The sequence below is a fragment of the Triticum aestivum genome, chromosome 3A (assembly GCF_018294505.1).
Source record: "Triticum aestivum cultivar Chinese Spring chromosome 3A, IWGSC CS RefSeq v2.1, whole genome shotgun sequence".
NCBI classification, from domain to species: domain Eukaryota; kingdom Viridiplantae; phylum Streptophyta; class Magnoliopsida; order Poales; family Poaceae; genus Triticum; species Triticum aestivum.
Window position 1 is genome coordinate 746,490,892 of NC_057800.1, and position 18,619 is coordinate 746,509,510.

The following is an 18,619-nucleotide window of genomic DNA, read 5'->3' on the forward strand; positions in this document are numbered from 1 at the left end:
GGCGACGCGTCGGAGCGCTAAGCGCGGGAGGCTCGGGTGCGGCCATCACCGGCGAGGACGCCACGGGCGCGGGGTCAGAGAGGGGAGAGTGGGAGGAGGAGGGGGTTTCCTCACAGGGGGTTGTAGGGTCAGGGGCAACGGGGGTGAGGAGGAGGGCGAAGAAGACCGGGCGACAGGGAGGCAGTCCGGCGGGGGGGGGCGGCGGGGGGAGCGGTCCGGCGAGGGGCGTCGATGGGGTCGGGGCACGGTTGCCTCGATCCAGATCCAGCGGGAGAGTGGGGGTGTGTGGGGGCGAGGGGAGTGGGGAGTGGGGCGACTGGGGAGGGAGGTTAGGGTTCGGTCGCCCCATGGGTGATGTAGGCGCCGGCTGGGCCGGCCTGTCTGGCACCGAGGCCATCTGGGCCATGGCCCAGCGAGGGGGGTGTTCTCTTTTTTTTGATCTATTCCCTTTTTTTATTTTCTTTTCTGCTTATTTATTTCTCCTATCATGTTTTCTTTTAGCCTTTAATTTATTTTCAAATCTAAAAGATAAAAGTAGTTTCTAATTTAGTGTATCTAAATATACTACTGCCACATTAACTATGGACCCCAATCAAATAGTTTAGTATTTTGTTAATTGTCAAAGGCATGTAATTAATTGTTTTTGATACTGTCATAATTATTTTAGAGCCTTTCAACATTTTTTTTTGAGTTTGGTTTCGCCACCGCAATTACCTATGATTTATCCGACACCTTCAGGACATTTTTGTTTTAGCGTTTCAAAACTTTTGTTGCTTGCTTGATTTTGAATTTGAATTCAAATCGTTTTCGAACTAACGTAAGGTTAGCAACAGTAATCGAGGTGACGTGGCATCATTAGCAGAGGGTTACTGTAGCTTAATTATCCGGGCGTCACAAAGAGACTCTTTGTTATTTGGTTGCAGGGTTGCTTGAGAGAGACCATCTTCATCATACATCTCCCACGGATTGATAAACCTTAGGTCATCCACTTGAGGGAAATTTGATACTGTCCTACAAAACTCTGCACTTGGAAGCCCAACAACATCTACAAGAAGAAGGTTGTGTAGTAGAGATCATTCATAAGGCAGCGGAAGCAGCCCCTGCTGCTGGGGCGCCGGGTACGGTGGCGGCACCGGGAAGGACGCCGGGTGGCGCGGCGGCGGGGGCGCGGCCGGGGCAGCTGGAGGCGCCGAGGACCCGCCGCGGGTGGTGCCGGCGGCGAGAGCGCTGTGGATGGCCCGTGCCTTCACCTGCTTGATCCGCCGCTCCTCCAAGCAGAGGTACGCAATGAACTTGGCGAAGGACGGGTTGGGATGAGGCTGAGGTTCGCCACGGTGTTGCCGAAGTCCTCGTTGAGACCGTCGGTGAGCGTGCTGAGGAGGAGGTCATCATCGATCTTTGCGCCAATATCGCGGAGCTCGTCAGCGAGAGTCTTCAGGCGGTGACAATAGTCGTCGACGGAGGTGTTGTCCCGCTGACACCCAAAGAACTCTTGCTGCAAAAAAAACACTACGCTGGAGCTGGTTGTCGGTGAAGAGCCCGTTCAGCTTGGTCCACACGACGCAGGCATCGTCACCGTCCTGCACGACCGTCTGGAAGAGGTCCGGCGAGATGGTGAGGAAGAACCAGTGGATGATCGTGGTGTCGATGGTGGACCAGTCATGAAATTTGGGGACGAGGCTGGAGTCGACGGTGCCGTCCACGTGGTCGATGAGGTGATACTCCCGGAACAGAAGGGAGAAATACGCTTTCCATCTTAAGTAGGAGGAGTTCGCCTACGAGAGACGAACCAGCACCCGCTCAAAGATGTTTAGGTTGCGGATGTCGTTCACGTCGGGAGTGTTGGCGTCGACGAACGGGTTGAAGTTGGTGGACGCAGAAGACGTGACGGACGACATGGTGAGGATGAGGTGGCCCGGTGGGCTCGGGTGCAGCAGCGACTTAGGTCGAGGCGGCGGGTTCGGCGGCGGAGCAGGCAACGGGGCTAGCGATCGGGTGGCTGGCGGGCTCGGGTGCAGCTGCTGCTAGCGTGCGATGTGGCGGCTAGCGTGCGATGCTGGCAACGCAAGGCAATCGGGTCAGCGGGGCAATCGGGTCAGCAGCGGCTAGCGGGGCTAGCGATTGATCTGTGCAGTGTTAGCGATGTGGGCGATGCGAGGTTAGCGATTGATCTGTGCAGCGCTGGCGATGCGGGACGGTGCGAGGCAAGCGATCGATCTGTGCAACACTGGCTAACGGGGAAAGCGCGGGCGGACGAGTGGCTAGGCAGCACACGCACAGGGAGAGAAGGAGCGGCGGTCGGCGCGGGAGACGCGCTAGCGACGGCAGGGGCGAAAGGCTAGGGTTAGAATCCGGAAACTCATACTATGTATGATGTGGGAATTACGTGTTGTATTTTTCAAGTGCAAACGCACGTATATATGATGTACAGGAGTAGGCCACGACCTCAACTATATAAGGCAACTAGAAAGTGGGCCCAATATATAATATGCACAACACATGTACTCAACAAAAAGTACCCGCAGCTCGCCTTGCATTTTTATTTCTTTTTTAGAATCAGCTCCCCTTACAAATGGGTCCCTTGGTTTCGGATTAGCGGCACTTGAAGGTTTTTTTATGTTCTTTTTATGTGTGTAACACTTGAAGGTTAAATCTGACGTCTGATTAATAGGTACACTTAAGGCTCATCTGGCCCACTTGAAGTCTCTACTGGATCAGCCTGCGCCGCGCGCCCAGGCCCAGCAAGCAATTAGCACAGCCCAGCTCGGCCCCGATACGAGTCAGTCAGTGTCGCCTCGTGCCCTAGCGGAAAACAGCAGCAGGTGTTTCGCATCTCAACCTACCCGCCGCCGCCGCCGCCGCTAATCTCAACAACGTTCGTCCGTCCGTCGGGGGGAGAGGAGAGGAGAAGAGAAGAGATGAAGCCGGTGGTGGGGATCGTGGTTTCGAACAAGATGCAGAAGTCGGTGGTAGTGGCGGTGGACCGCCTCTTCCACAACAAGGTGTACAACCGCTACGTCAAGCGCACCTCCAAGTTCATGGCGCACGACGAGGCCGAGACCTGCAACATCGGCGACAGGGTACGTACGCCCGTCAGTAACCCAAACCGCCTGCTCCCTCCCTCCCTTTGTCAACTGTGTGTGACCTTCAATGTGATTGTGATGTGCCGAATCCAGACCTATTTCTGCAGTCTTTCTTGCATATGTTATCGACTTGTGTAGAGTAGACCAAGCTGGACTTTCTTTGTCAAGTGAGAATCAAGTTCAGAGAGTTCATAATAGGGATTTTGGATTATTGAAAGTGACTAGTGCAATCTTCAGTTGAGTATGATGAAATTCAGAGTTCAGAATAGGGATCTATGTGGTAATGTCAAGTGAGTATGAAATTTTATCATTTTAGAGTTCAGAACAGAGAGCTTCCGATTTTACTCAGGGTTGGAGGGGATTTGGTCCATACAGCTGAAGCTTAACTGCAGGTTTGAACGAATAAATAGCACAATCGAGTCGCCGCCTTCTTCTCTCAGCTCACCTGCAGTATGGCGACACACCGGTGTAGCCCAGGCGGCAATGTTCAACTTCAACCTAGAAGAGTCGGAAGAAATTGACTGAACAATGGACCAATATGGACCACTAGATCTACAAAAATCAACAACCATTCTTCTTTGGATTCGCTCCTACTTGCTCGCTTAGATTTACATAATCAAGTGATGTCATTGTTTGGAGGTGACGTTTGGAGGGAAACATGTGCTAATCCAAAGTTCAAAACTGGTGCACCATAGTAGTAGGGATACGTCAACCTATAGAAGCCAGCTAGATTGAGCAGTTTATTTCTTAGCATATTCTCTTAGTTTACCTTTTGGTGTTTTCTGTTTATTGGGGCTGGTCCGTTCCACTGGATAGTTATGCAAACTATGTTTACATGTTGCTCTTGTAGCTGAGAAATTTTGAGGTCCATCCAAAGAATGTAGTAGATCTATTACTAGCACGCTTTCTAGCTTTTTTTACTCCAATAGATATATATCCATCAATACATATTCTTGAACATGTCACATAATGGCACAGCTGTTTTATGTTTCCACAATACGTCGACCTAATATTATCACCGGGCTGAAGCTATCTAGATATTTTTCACTGGGATGAAGCTAGCTAGATTTAGCAGTTTATTTCCTGGCATATTCTCTTCTGTAAACCTCAAACAAGATAGATCTGGTTGACTTTCTTAGGCTTGTAAGCTCAAGTTCCATTAAGCTAGCTAGTTTATGGGAGAAACCAAATTATTGTTTTGTTTGCCATCTTTAGAGTAAACAATCTTGCCTCTTGAACACTTGACTGATGATGGTTGTTGTTATAGCAATGGTGATTTTTTTCTCCTTCCATCCTTCATAATATTTTAGGATACCATCGTTTCATTTGAAAAGAGTACTTGGACTTGTTGTTGTGTGCATGTCATGTCAGTTAAGGCTGCAATTTGCTCATAATATGTTTTCTGCTGAACAAATTTTGCTTTCACCACCGGGAGATAGATCCACATTACTTAGCAGCGGTTTGGTTTTATAAACAAGTTTGACTTTGAATATAAAAAGTTATACAGTTGCTCTGTCGAATAGATTAATGAGTTTGCCTCGTTTTGTCCTGTGGTCTGTTTATCTGCTTACTTTTTGGAGACTAGTGCTCTTTTTGCACTATGATTCATTCACTCAAGGTGTAACATAACATAAACTATAACAGTTTTCTTCCTTCTTATCAATGATGGCTGCATCAATGTCTCTCCAGGTTAGGCTGGATCCTTCTAGGCCGTTGAGCAAAAACAAGCATTGGATTGTTGCCGAGGTTCTTCGCCGAGCTAAGATGTATGTTGCGCCGCCACCTGCACCAAAAGCTTCTGGTGCCACAACTCAACAAACTAGTACCAAGTCATCTGCCTGAAGATCCTCAGAGCCCAACACATACATGTCTTTCAGAATCTCTCTTCTGTACTGACCGACAGCATGTCCAGAACCATCTGACTGAATAAACATCGGCTGTTATGAACTGGTGGTTTTTGTGGTGCTCATCATGTTCAGCTTATCAGTTTATTTGTTTGCGATCCGAAACTTGGTGATGGGGAATTTATGTTGGACTGTGGAACCAAATTTTCTTCACAATTCACACCTTCAAGTTCGCCCCAACAAAATTCTTAGGTGCAACTTAACCATTTCCACATGATAGTTCTCCATACATGGTGGAGGCCGTGTGATGGCGTTCATGCCGGAGCTGGGGCCATTCGATGTCTCTGGTAGCTAGCTAGTGTTCTGCTCATTGTGGCTGCTGTTGCTGTGCACCGGTGGCACTAAATTCCTGGCAGCAGTATTTCAAGCTTACTCTTTTGTTCTTGTAATAAAACGTTTGTTGAATGTACCTCGCTCAAATAAGTGCTCTTAGTTAGAACTATCGCATGGCGGTGTAATCCCAAATCTTATGCGAGTGTAGTGATGCTTCTATATCTGAATAAATATGTTGGTTGTGTGGGCTTCGCCGAAAAAGAAGAGGTATTCTATTGAGAAATAGTTCATCTCTGTTTATTTTTTGGTCTCTAAAAACGGGGAGAATTTGTTGGACCACATGGTATCTTTCTTTTCTTGAAGGGTTATTATTTAAGCATATTTGTGGCATGATTTTCCAGATGAAAATAGTTACGTGGTTCTGTTAGCACGTCATCTTGTTGATTACTGGACTTATCTAACGAGTTGAGAACCAAGTTGTCACCGAGGTTTCGTGGTGTAGTTGGTTATCACGTCAGTCTAACACACTGAAGGTCTCCGGTTCGAACCCGGGCGAAGCCAAGTTTTTTTTTTGTTTTTTTTCATTGTGCACAAAAAAAGAGAAAACAACAAAAACTCAATTTGGCCCATACAGGTCTCGAACCTGTGACCTTCGCGTTATTAGCACGACGCTCTAACCAGCTGAGCTAATAGGCCTTTTGTTGTCTAAATAGTTTTTCAGCTTTTATATTTATGTAAATTGAATAAAACTCGATGTTCAAACAAAATAAAACTGAATAAAACTCGCACACCGCCCCCCTTTGGTGAGAAGAAAAGAGTAAGAAGATCACTGGAGCCTCTTTTGGCTGAGCTGATTTTATGAATCACAAGAAAATCCATCTCTGCTCCAACCGATCTGCGAAATGCAACAACAAATCTTGGTCCTTGGCTATCTAGATTACCATTTCACTGCCCACGTTTGCAAGTATTCCTAGCTGTTGTGGCCCTTTTGTCATTGTTTCTGTGATGGGATGGGTAAGCAAATCATCTTGGAACAGCTACGTAGTGATAAAAGTAAAAGACATGTGCAAGTGGGCAAGTAATCGCAACTATTCATGTGGTATCTCCGTAGGGGAGTTGTGCTAACAAAAGATAACCTCGCACAACGCAACTGGTCGGGAAATAAGAAGTGTTGTTTTTGTACTCATGACGAGACAATTAAACACCTCTTTTTTCACTGTAAATTTGCGCGTTCTGCGTGGTCAACCATCCAAATAGCGTCAAATTTGTATCCGCCCACAAGTGTTGCCAATATTTTTGGTCATTGGCTGGACGGTATTTCAAATGCATACAAAACGCTAATAAGGGTGGGAGCATATGCCTTACTATGGTCGCTTTGGCTATGTAGAAATGATGTTGTTTTTAATGACAAAATTGTTTCTCCTTTACAGGTTATTTTCCGTTGTACACACTCGCTTCGTACGTGGTGTACGCTACAACAAGCGGAGTACCAACCGCTATTCAAGGCGGTGTGTACGCTGTTGGAGCAGGTAGCTACGGAGGTTTTTACCCAACATGGATGGCAACATAATCTCCGGCTCGGTCCACCATCTCTTTCGACATAGGCATAGTGTCGGTCTATGGACTCAACTGGTGCCGAATTGTCGGTCTATTATCTTTCTGTTAATCAGACTACTTGTGTTTGGCCGTGTGCATCCTAGTTATGCAGAAGCCGGGTGATACTCTTAATGTTTTGTATCACTTTGATGCTATATTTTAAGATAATAAAAGCGCTCTTTATCGAAAAAAAATAATCGCAACTATACATACCCACTAAGCGATTCTAGAGAAAATAATAACTGCCGACTTTTGCATCACAGGATGCACATAGCCAAATTGCAAAAAAAAAAATAGTGAGGACACTTTTTCTTTAAAAGGAGGATAATTAACCCCGGCCCCTACATCAAGCGATGTACACAAGCATTGAGTGAGAACACTTTTATGGAAGAAGAGCAACCTTTTTCATGGTATTCCTCCCTTTTTTTGAAATGGAGGAGGACCCCGGCCTCTGCATTCTGGATGATGCATGTAGCCACTTTATTAATTATTCACACAAGACTTTACAAAGTCATACAACAGTAAGACTAAAGCCACCGTCTAGGCAACATCTGTCGCTACTCCTATCCAGTTGATGAAGGGATGCTGATAGTCTGGGCCTAATACTAAACAGACCTCGCAGTCAAACCTAACATCTAAGACCTGAGGTCACATCCAGGACGCCCATCGGGTATGAGGCCGCGCAGCCACCTACCACCAATCCATCTTCAGAATTGTACTGTTGCATCAACCTTGCCCGATCTAACTGTTGTCGATGCCACCATGACGCCAGACCGTGTCACCCTCCTACGCGAGTCCATCTCCGCGCATCGGACGCCCAGTCACCACAGCGCCATGCCGCCGAGACCCGCCGCCATCAATGAGTGAGATGACGCACCGCTCCACCAAAGAATCCGTCCTCTGATCCTACATCCAGCCGCTGCTCAAAAACGATGCCCCCATGAGGGAAAACGACGCCAAAAGCACCGCCATCATCTGATCCGGAAACTCCGGGTCTAGGTTTTCACCTAGAGCAGCGCAAGCAAGTCGACAGAAGCTGCAATGGCGATGTCTTCAACAAGATAACAATGCAAAAAGGTCGCCGTCGCAGCCCACCATGGCTATAGCACGGTTTTCACCGGCAGCCTCGTCTCCCCACTCGACGCCAGGACTGGATGCGAGAATCCACAACCATCTAGCCGACCACCTCCGGCGTAGAAGATGGCCACCACCTCCACGCCCAGGACCGGAGCCCCCGGCGTCCTCGTGTCGTGGGCCTAGTCCAGAGGCCGCGTGCCACGCAGGAACAAAGGGTGCGCACGATGGCTCGAGGAACCACCACCCAGATCCGAAAGGGATCCAGATCGGGCAACCTAGCAGCCGATGTGATCCCTTCCTCGCCGCTGCCAGCACAACAACCCTGGTCGCCGCCGGCCTGCGCCACCGCCCTTGAATTGGCCGGAGTGGATCGCCGCCACCCAGATCCGACCGTCAGCCGAGGAAGGTTGCCGCCGCCGCCATCGCCGGCCGGGGTGGTATTCCTCCCTTTGTATTCTTGGAAAGGAATATAACGGCTTGCATGGAGCACCCAATACTGGTACCGGCCACCTCACTTAATCATTCATCATCATGTCAATCTTTTGTTTGCGACTTTTAAAACCATGGACGTATGCATGGGGATAGAAAAGATATACTCTTATGATGAGAAGAAAAAATTAAGAGGATGAACCAGAAGAGATATCATCGCAGGGAGCAAGTAGGAAAATCAAGCTTGTAGGAGCCATCTACAAAATACTGCAAGAAATCTTTGCCCTTGTCTAGTTTTCCCATTTCACTGTCCATGCTTGTAAATATTTGTCTTTGTTGGAATCTTTTTTGTCACTGTTTTCGACTAATGTGATGTGATGCGTGCGCAAATCATCATGCAACCGTTACATAATAATGACATATATTATTATACAAAAAAACACAAGATTCCTTTTTTATTTCATTTTTTTCTCTGGCAAAAGATGGATGCCGGTGATGAGCCCGCTAGCATGCCATCTACAACTGAGAGTTGTTACAAAAAAAAATCCCTTGCGTTGATTTTGATCATATACTGATGTGTCATGTGGCGTTCAGAGTCTTACCATGTGTGTATGTATTTTGGAAATTTATGTATTGTATGTTGTTGTGCTCGGTTTGATTCTGAAGAAAAGGGATGCCCCATATGTATCAAGACCCATTGCTCTAGCCCTTTCTGTCATCGTTTTCTCCCCTCTAATGATGTCTTTGCGATTGAAAAACACGATAATCTTTCCATGAGAAAGAAGGAGCACATGTTCTAGAGTTAAACAAGCAGAGCGAGGCGAATCAATCGGTGTTCTTGCCAGGTTGCCAACCTGCATTCTGGAGGTTTCAATTTGGTTGTCAAGACCTGAGGCCTGCCTGAGGGGGTGCAGGTGTTGTCTTGCCAGCTTCAGTTTGCAAGGAAAAGACTCGCCCTGCTACAGAAGCAATGATACTTGTTGAGTAAGTAGGAACAGAGCAGCATGAATGGTGCGAAATTTGTGCAGTTACACTTACACATGAACAAAACAAAAGCACCCCATCTGCGACAGGTTTAGAAAATTCAGCGAGTGGAATCTTTTTCATTCCAGAAGAAAGGATGGTTGCAAGAAAAAAATATAATAAAAAATCTCAAAAAAGGGACATTTGGAAAAGATTGGTGAAGTGGATTTTTTTATATATATTCCAGAAGAATGGATGGTTGCAGGAACTGTTTTTTTTTATCTCAAATGAAGGGAAATTTCAAAAAGCAAAAGCACCCGATCTGCGACACGTTTAGAAAATTCAGCGAGTGGAATCTTTTTATTCCAGAAGAAAGGATGGTTGCAGGAAAAAATTAAAATAAAAAATCTCAAAAAAGGGACATTTGAAAAAGATTGGTGAAGTGGATTTTTTTTTATATTCCAGAAGAATGGATGGTTGCAGGAACTGTTTTTAAAAAAATTCTCGAAAGAAGGGAAATTTCAAAAAGCAAAAGCACCCGATCTGCGACAGGTTTAGAAAATTCAGCGAGTGGAATCTTTTTATTCCAGAAGAAAGGATGGTTGCCGGTAAAAATTAAAATAAAAAATCTCAAAAAAGGGACATTTGAAAAAGATTGGTGAAAGTGGATTTTTTTATATATATTCCAGAAGAATGGATGGTTGCAGGAACTGTTTTTTTTTATCTCAAATGAAGGGAAATTTCAAAAAGCAAAAGCACCCGATCTGCGACACGTTTAGAAAATTCAGCGAGTGGAATCTTTTTATTCCAGAAGAAAGGATGGTTGCAGGAAAAAATTAAAATAAGAAATCTCAAAAAAGGGACATTTGAAAAAGATTCGTGAAGTGGATTTTTTTTTATATTCCAGAAGAATGGATGGTTGCAGGAACTGTTTTTAAAAAAATTCTCGAAAGAAGGGAAATTTCAAAAAGCAAAAGCACCCGATCTGCGACAGGTTTAGAAAATTCAGCGAGTGGAATCTTTTTATTCCAGAAGAAAGGATGGTTGCCGGTAAAAATTAAAATAAAAAATCTCAAAAAAGGGACATTTGAAAAAGATTGGTGAAGTGGATTTTTTTTATATTCCAGAAGAATGGATGGTTGCAGGAACTGTTTTTAAAAAAATTCTCGAAAGAAGGGAAATTTCAAAAAGCAAAAGCACCCGATCTGCGACAGGTTTAGAAAATTCAGCGAGTGGAATCTTTTTATTCCAGAAGAAAGGATGGTTGCAGGTAAAAATTAAAATAAAAAATCTCAAAAAAGGGACATTTGAAAAAGATTGGTGAAAGTGGATTTTTTTATATTCCAGAAGAATGGATGTTCGCAGGTGTTTTTAAAAAAAAATCTCGAAAGAAGGGAATCTTCAAAAAGTTTTTTGGGGCGAGAGAGGCTCGAACTCTCGACCTCAGGATCACTCGCTTTAGCTATGAGACCTACGCGCTAGCCAACTGCGCCACCGCCCCCTTGTGACATTTCTTCTCATCACTACGCTAAGATTCTATTCATCTTCATTCACAGCCTCAGTTTTACGTATGCAACTTCCAGAGATTCCAAATGGTGTGTGTACATTTCTTCAAAGCTGATGCAGTAACAGCAGGCTCATATTGTTCATTTCATAGCCAACACAATGATAAAACTATCAAGCAATCAGTTCAAGATTCCAACGACCCCACTGTTCTCAAGAAGAGAAAAGAAAAGAGACAAAATATGGAGCCTACTTCTCAAGGATCCATCATTCCATCAAACTGTACTTTGGGGGCACAAATGGACCAACATGTTCAGCCTTTGCACTTCTTTTATTCATGTTCATGTGACAGCAAACCGATCTATCTGATATAAAAACAGATAATGGCAGGTTGTAATAAGATATTATCTATACCCCTATATAGTGTATGAATAAGTTCAAATGCTAGCCATTGATTTTATAGGTATCCAACGGTTGAGAATTGGCAAATCCCAGCGTCCCTAAACGTTGGATCAACTTTTATGTTGATCTGGATCTAGCCCCGTGGCAGTTCCGGTACTATCTCCCACGGTCTCGGGTGTTCGAGAACCATCGTGGATTGATGGAGCAAAGCTTGCGTCGACCTGACGGCCACTATTGGATCTGACTATAAGCCATGGCCGGCGCCGGCTCCGCACCGGGAGGAACGCCGGTGTAAGTGTAACGCCTAGCTGCTCGCCCTCTTCCTCGCATCAGATGGCTGCCTAGCTCACACTACTCCGTGCGCAGTCGCCGACGTTTGCCCTCGCTGCTTTTGCTGGTCTCCCGCTGGCCGCCGCCTACTGGCTGCCATAAAATCCTACGCATTCGTAAGTCTCCGAGGCAGAGTATTGTAGGAACATAGTTGGTGGTATTATCGTTGTTCACCCCGGTTTCTGTTGCTGCTCGCGCAGGTGCTACAGAGACATCACACCGGGATCATCCGATGACAGATTATGGAGGGTTAATTACCTGTAGCAGTACTAGAAACCCAGAACTACCATGAGATGAGAAACATCGGGATGACTCCTAGCAAAAGAAAGAAGATCCTATACGAAAATCCGTCTCTGCACCCGCGCTAACGAAAAAATTCAAAACAAATACTAGAAACATTCCAAAAAAAAAATTGTGTCGTAGACAATTTGTTGCGTGAGACCCGTTCCAAATTTCAAGTCATTTGGATATATGAGCAGCTCTCAGCAAAAAAAAATTAGGGGTCTGTAAACATATTTACTGTTCATGTACTGTTTTGATCCAATTTGTCTTTTTTGCTTAAAAATGCTCAGATGTCCAAATGACTTGAAATTTGGAGCGGGTCTCACACACCAAATTTTGTACCACAGGAAAAAATTAGAATTTTTGTTTTGAATTTTTTTATGAATTTTTTCTAACCGGATGCAGATGAGCGTGGGCACCGAAACACCCTACTCGATCCTATAGTCAAATAGGTTGTGAATGGTCAAATAGTGTAAAAATGGCGCCTTCTTAATAATCACCGAGTAGCCCCTTCAGTTCAAGGCCGAATTTTGTCACTAATTTCGGCCCATAGACCAATATAGCGCATTAAAAAAATTAAATACATGCACGGGTGATCAACATAAGTAATTTAAACTGAAAAAGTAATGTCAAACAGCTTATTCCATCGTCAAATGAAATAAAGAAAGAAATTAGGGGTGCCCCATTTGCACCATATAACATTAACTTGACTCAATAGTAACCCAACAAATAAATAAAATTAACTCAATCACGTGCAAAAAAAATACAAAAGAATCTGGATTAGAAACTTGAGCCATTTCTTTAATATTTCAAATGACAACAATTGTTTCTATTTTAAACATAAATTATACTTTCCCCCCAAAAAAAACACAAGTTGCACTCACCTAATTAGTTATCGGTTAACCTTACGCTATTATCCGGCTTTATTGTGGACTAACGTGCAAAGCACGTGTAATTTACTAGTTCATACTAGAATCCAAGTATGGGTGTATGTATCGATATTCTCATCACACCTCGAATAATCCAGGTAAGCATTAAGCATCATCATTAGTATAATGTTCACCTTGAAGCAAGTTGCTGGTACTGAATGATATTTCTTTTTTACATCCTTAGCAAAGATGATTTGATTGTATGGCAGATTTTAGGAACTACATCATGCATCTGGTAACTAGTAATCATCTGCAGTCTATATTCGGGCCTTATCCATGAAAAGAAAGGAATTGTAAACCTCGGAGTACCAAGACTTGATCCCAAACATTGATCTTAATGGTTTTTAATTATACAAAATGCAAACGAAGTCTAAAACATGAAACGTGGCATTGGTGTAATTATATCATCCCTAGAGGGTACTATAAAATTTGAGAAGGTTTCACAAACATTGTCATGTAAACTAAATCAAATTTGCTTTTTTTTAGAGGGAAAGTGCCAGGTTTTAAGGCCACAGATTTATGTGGCTCCAATATCCCACCTCCCAACTCATCTGCTTTGTCGCCGACGTGCCATTGTCAATCGCCTCCTCCCCTCCCCCACCTCCCAACTCTCCTTCCCTCTACAGCCTGCCCGCCCCTCACAAGATGCATTGGAGATGAAATTCATAGCACCATGTGACCTGCAAAACTCAAAATAGTTTACTCGAATAAAAAAACTAAGTAATTGGGGTATGTGAACAGAAAAAGGCATTCGGCGACGAAATTCGAGATCTGGTCATCCCACCTTCAGGTGAGATGTTGCCGTCCACTATCACCACAGGGGGTCGGCAAAGGGATGGGGTGGCATGGTTGGCTAAGGAGGTGGACCGTGGAGACGACAAGGCTCTTCAGAGAGCGCCCGAGGTGGGGCGGATGCGCGGTGCACCTTCGCTATGCAGGGAGGTGCATGAGGCGCTGTTGCTAGGTGGTACATGCCGAAGGGAGGCACCACGGAGGGGCAGTGGGTATCAGAGAGAAGCGTGTTGGGGCAAGAAGGGAGGTGATGGTGTGCCGCGATGAAGGTGATGGAGGAGGTAGGGGAAGGGATCGTGTGAGGTGGTTCCAGAGCAGGAAGGGGCATGTTTTTTCTGGGGTGTGTGGTGCATGGTGCTAAAATATGGTTGGTGCTGAACGTGGGAGCAATACGAAATGTTGGATTCGAGTATGTGTATGGTGCAAATGTTTGGAATCTCCACCCTTCGTGCTTTTATAGGGGTAATAGATGCCACATGGCATATGTGTAGAATGCATTCACTTTGCAAAGATGGAAAAGCTTTGTTGAGTTTTACACTCGGAAAACATTGTGCACACAAACAAAAATAGGGCCGCGTCGCCCGTTCATCCCTTTATCCTGGACTAAGTGGCGAACTAACGTATCCATGGCTAGTAGAAGCTAAGGGTGATGGCCATGGTGGTGGTCGCGACAAGCGGCCTCCTCTTCCTCTCGGGCAAGATGCCGAGGGGTGACATGTTGGCCATGACAGACATAACGCCTCATGGGCCAGCAAGAGCCTGGAATGGCAGTGATAACCTGCAAGGGAGACAGATGGATGGGCACATGAGCTCGGGGATAGGAGGTCGCCGCGCGTCCATTGACGACGTCTATCTCTGATTATCTCCCTGATCGCCTACTTGGAGAAGAAGAGGAGCATCGAGGACTGGGGAAAAGGAGCTTGGCTCTGAAGACCTGAGTCATGCCTGATGGGAGTGCAGGTGTTCTTGCCAGCTTCAATTTGCAAGGAATTCGTGCAGACCCGACCTGCTACAGGGCAGAAAATTGAAATTCAACGCTAGGAACAGCAAGTGGAATAATTTTGTTCCAGAAAGAATGGTTACAGGAAATATAGGAGCAAAAGAAAAAATTGGGGCGAGAGAGGCTCGAACTCTCGACCTCAGGATCACTCGCATAATTTAGCTATGAGACCTACGCGCTAGCCAACTGCGCCACCGCCCCGGTGTGATATATTTTCAAATCTATCCTTATTGTACCTTTAAGTTTCTTATCTGTGTGGTCATGGAGCCTACTTCGATACAGATCAGGTGTGCCCATCAAGCCCTTGCACCTTTTTTTTTTGTTCAGTTTCACGTCTCAGCAAACTAAAACAGATAGTGGCCGGCAGGCTGCAATAACAAAATATTTGTTCATAACATGATCCATTTGCGGATACATCGATCCCATTTCACCTCGCCCCATCAAGAGAAACATTAAGCAACGACACGATACTCACCTTGAAGCGGCAGGGAGCTTCGATTTAGGGTTGTTCTGTCGATTTAGAGGAGGAGCTCGGAATGATTTGGGTTGTGCTTCAACAATCCTTTGTTTTATTGGTCTGGGAACTCCGCTATGCGTGAGATTCTGAACTTTTATAGTTTTATGTTATGTTCAGAGTGCAGTCGTCAATGCTTTGGAGTACTTGGACATCCACCATCAACTTGAGATTGAAGAGGGGGAGAGGTGTGGCTGCTCCCGGGAGTAGGAAATCCAGTCTCGAATTACAATCCACTCAAAACTTCTTTTTCAAATTTCTGCGACTTCCCTATGATGCATCAAACATTACTTGCTGATTCCTACTAGCTACTCCCTCCGTTCCAAATTACTCGTCGTGTTTGAACTAAAACCACGACGAAATTTGAACTAAAACCACGACGAGTAATTTGGAACGAAGGGAGTACAATCTTGTAGGATTAAAGATGTCATGACAATAAAATCATATGAATCAAAGAGGCCTTAATTCAGGCTGTCTCCGTTCGGCAGGAGCAGATAGTATAAATTGTCACACATAGACGTGCAAATACATCAAGCAAGCAAGAGAATGAACCCAATAAGATGCCTGAAGAATAGGTGTACGCCTGGAGAAGGAGATGCCTGAAAATAGCAACTACTAGTACAAAAGTACTGCACGCGCACGTAGCTATCCAACAGGAATTTCCCGGTCATAACAAATCCAGTAGCAAGATACACATGACTATTTGGCTGAAAACAACCTTTGAAGCAAAACTTACAATCACTCATAGAACCAGGTGTAAAGACACTTGGCAGGTTGTGGCATCAGACCTCAGTAAGGCCAAAGAGCAATGCCTTCAGTGAATAGATGTACTCTAGAGTTATGCTGGAACCACTAGCAGAGTAAACAAACAGAGTCCATGGAAAATCTTCAAGTAAGATGAGCTAAACATTCTTTCTGCTATAATTATTCTTGTAAGAAAGAAACGCAGTCCAGAAAATTAAGGTGATTCAAGTGCTTGTGCTTCGACTAGGCCCTCATCCCGCCGTCCCTAAACCCACCTGAAAAGTTATGAACAGAGTGAGATAAACAGCTGGGCAAGTGACAAAGTAAGTATTGCGCAAAAAGCCCCATGATCTTTGCAACCATAGTGAAAACACATTTAACAAGCCAAGCTTCTGTATTTATTTCATAAGCATCGACAACAATCTCACTCATTTATGGCCATACATACATCTCAATTGCATTCTCATTCTAACCAAGATAAGATGTCATAGCACAGATGCTTAACAGGCTGGCTCAGTCTTTGTCTACAGTCTAACATATCACACAGAGTTTACAAACAGATGTAGCTCAATTGCACAGGAAGGAGAATGAGCTTTAACCCACCAATAAGAAAAGTAAAATATGGGATATTGATCGCAAATATTGAACGTCACAGTCACCTGCCTTAACGATGTGACAATGATTTGCCGGCGAAGATGAAACCTGATGTGTGCCACTAGAACCTAAGAATTATAATTATAAGGTACAGCTCCTAAAAACACTTGTCAAACTAAAAAATAAAGACACACTCCTACTACGATTTGACACGTCACCTCTCTTATAATATAAGTTCACTTCACAATTTAGTATCAGTTATCTATACAAATAAATCTACAACTTTACGGTTGTCATGAAAATGTAATTCAATCATGTCCAGAGGTTGAAATTGTGCTACAAGATAAATGGGCTACAGTGAAGAAAAACAGAGTAATGCACAGGAGAACAGGGTGAATTCAGATTGCCATAGCTTCTGATGTACCCAACCAATCTTCGCATACTTCATCTTTTTTGTATGGTAATGAAATTATATACAATCTAATAAGAATAAGTTTGGAATCTACAATCTACCAAGACATCCATTTTCAAAATGTAGATTGGAAATTGCCCACAACATACTAATGCAGTTTGGAATCTGCAATCTACCAAGACATCCATTTCCAAAATGTAGATTGGAAGCTAAATACAAGCAACGGAGATTGTTGTGCCACAACGCCCAAGTTAGCACAAACTGAATGTTTCTATTATTTCCACCCGCCGCAACTAAAGGAAATTTCATTTCAGGATAACAAAAGAGCCTTACAATGCAGCAAGGTAAACTTTGTGCAGTATCAGCTGATTGATATCCAAATTCATTTCCAACAATATCGTAACCTCACCTTTGACGCACACACATTCCTTTTTCTTACTTCTTCTTCCCCTTTCCTTGACCGCCCTTCGCCAAAATGGCCCGATGGGGCCTGCGTCTGCGCGTAAAAGCAAACTCCCCAAGCTTATGGCCGACCTTCCCCTCGGTGATCTTGCAACGGACATGAGTCTTGCCGTTGTAAATGAGCACGGAGGAACCGACGAACTCCGGCAGGATGGAAGACCTGCGAGACCAGATCTTCTTGCCGTTGAGATTCTCCCTCTTGTTCTTTATTCTTTGCAGGAAAGCGTCGACGAACGCTCCCTTCCATAGAGGCCTTGAGCTGCACACACACAGGACAGCAAGGCAGGGCATACATTCGATTCAATTTCAATGTTGAGAGGATCAGCTAGTTAGTTATCTGTGCACATACATAGTGAGCTGAGCCTTGTAATGGTGGTTACCTGAAGGCGCGAGTGAGAGGTCCGAAGCCGGAGAGCAGCGGAGATGCGGCGTGCTGGGCCCTGGGCGCCTGACCACGACCAGATCGCGAACGCGGTGGAACAAACCAACAAATCAGATCAACATCGGCGCAGGAACAACCAAAGATTTGCATTTGAGCAAGGAGCAAGAGTTGGAGGGGGAGGGGGCACCTGAGAGATGGCCGCGGCCGCGGCGGCAGGGAGGGCGTGGCCGGACCTGGCGAACCTGGAGGCGATGAGAGAAGCAATCGCCATGGCTGCTGGCGGCGGCGGCGGCTGGCGTGGAGACCGGAGAGACGGAGAGGAAGAGGAGGAGCAAACCTTCCTTACCGGAACCACACTGTAAGCGGGCCATGGCCTTTGGCCCAACCCGTCAGATGCAGACCTGGCCAAACGGGCCGGCCCAGCACGTGCTAATCGTGCCTGGCCCGGCACGGCCCGCCATGGCACGTTTAATAGCCGTGCCGTGCCGTGCCGGCCCACGGGAGTGGCTCTCTGGCCCAGGCACGGCCTGACTATTAAACAGGCCGGCCCGTGGCACGTTTAGCACGCTAGCCCATCTGATTTTTAGCCTATTGGGCTGTATTTTAGGCCTATTAGGCTGTAATTTAGGTCTTATATATATAAAAAATCTGAAAAGAATTAAACGGGCCGTGCCGTGCCGGCCCGCGTGCCCAGCCTCCAGGCCCAGGCATGGCCCATGGCGTGCCGTGTGCCGGGCCTAGCCCGTTTAGCTCGGGTCGTGCCGTGCCTGGGCCATGTCGTTCCTGCGTGCTACTGGGTCGGCCCAGTTAGCACGGCCCGTTTGGCCAGCTATAGTCAGATGAAGATGGACCAGCCCTATTTTCTTGTGTAGAAAAAAAGGAGCTAATCTTTCCGATAAAGCCCCTGGACTTCTCATGAATTACAAAAAGATCCGACCAGCGTGAAAA

The 18,619-nt window shown here is 45.5% G+C and overlaps 2 protein-coding genes and 4 non-coding genes across 6 annotated transcripts; 2 read left to right on the plus strand and 4 right to left on the minus strand.

Moving 5' to 3' along the window:
• The first annotated feature begins 2,775 nt into the window (after window positions 1-2,775).
• LOC123063712 (30S ribosomal protein S17) lies at window positions 2,776-5,069 on the plus strand. The gene is made up of 2 exons (XM_044487612.1): window positions 2,776-3,080; window positions 4,773-5,069. Exons 1-2 carry the CDS (start codon window positions 2,919-2,921, stop codon window positions 4,923-4,925), a joined length of 315 nt encoding a protein of 104 aa, XP_044343547.1. The 5' UTR covers window positions 2,776-2,918; the 3' UTR covers window positions 4,926-5,069.
• Window positions 5,070-5,747: 678 nt separating this feature from the next.
• Window positions 5,748-5,821, plus strand: TRNAV-AAC (transfer RNA valine (anticodon AAC)). The gene has a single exon. It is a non-coding gene; the product is annotated as a tRNA-Val (tRNA).
• Window positions 5,822-5,882: 61 nt separating this feature from the next.
• Window positions 5,883-5,956, minus strand: TRNAI-AAU (transfer RNA isoleucine (anticodon AAU)). Its single transcript has one exon. It is a non-coding gene; the product is annotated as a tRNA-Ile (tRNA).
• Window positions 5,957-10,739: 4,783 nt separating this feature from the next.
• Window positions 10,740-10,826, minus strand: TRNAM-CAU (transfer RNA methionine (anticodon CAU)). Its single transcript is given in 2 exon segments — window positions 10,740-10,775; window positions 10,789-10,826. It is a non-coding gene; the product is annotated as a tRNA-Met (tRNA).
• Window positions 10,827-14,673: 3,847 nt separating this feature from the next.
• Window positions 14,674-14,764, minus strand: TRNAM-CAU (transfer RNA methionine (anticodon CAU)). Its single transcript is given in 2 exon segments — window positions 14,674-14,709; window positions 14,727-14,764. It is a non-coding gene; the product is annotated as a tRNA-Met (tRNA).
• A 909-nt stretch (window positions 14,765-15,673) lies between these two features.
• On the minus strand, window positions 15,674-18,037 carry LOC123063713 (ribosomal protein S19, mitochondrial). The gene is made up of 4 exons (XM_044487613.1): window positions 17,859-18,037; window positions 17,670-17,737; window positions 17,237-17,548; window positions 15,674-16,096 (listed from the first exon to the last, which is right to left on the minus strand). Exons 1-3 carry the CDS (start codon window positions 17,940-17,942, stop codon window positions 17,263-17,265), a joined length of 438 nt encoding a protein of 145 aa, XP_044343548.1. The 5' UTR covers window positions 17,943-18,037; the 3' UTR covers window positions 15,674-16,096; window positions 17,237-17,262.
• Between the last annotated feature and the right edge of the window lie 582 nt (window positions 18,038-18,619).

What these genes read in the sequence shown, in the direction of transcription:
- LOC123063712 (XM_044487612.1), top strand. Translation starts at nt 2,919, where the DNA reads ATGAAGCCGGTGGTGGGGATCGTGGTTTCGAACAAGATGCAGAAGTCG. An exon ending in CCTGCAACATCGGCGACAGG is followed by an intron (nt 3,081 to 4,772) that starts GTACGTACGCCC and finishes ATGTCTCTCCAG; the next exon opens with GTTAGGCTGGATCCTTCTAG.
- LOC123063713 (XM_044487613.1), bottom strand. Translation starts at nt 17,942, where the DNA reads ATGGCGATTGCTTCTCTCATCGCCTCCAGGTTCGCCAGGTCCGGCCAC. An exon ending in CGGCCGCGGCCATCTCTCAG is followed by an intron (nt 17,738 to 17,858) that starts GTGCCCCCTCCC and finishes GGTCGTGGTCAG; the next exon opens with GCGCCCAGGGCCCAGCACGC. An exon ending in CCTCTCACTCGCGCCTTCAG is followed by an intron (nt 17,549 to 17,669) that starts GTAACCACCATT and finishes GTGTGTGTGCAG; the next exon opens with CTCAAGGCCTCTATGGAAGG.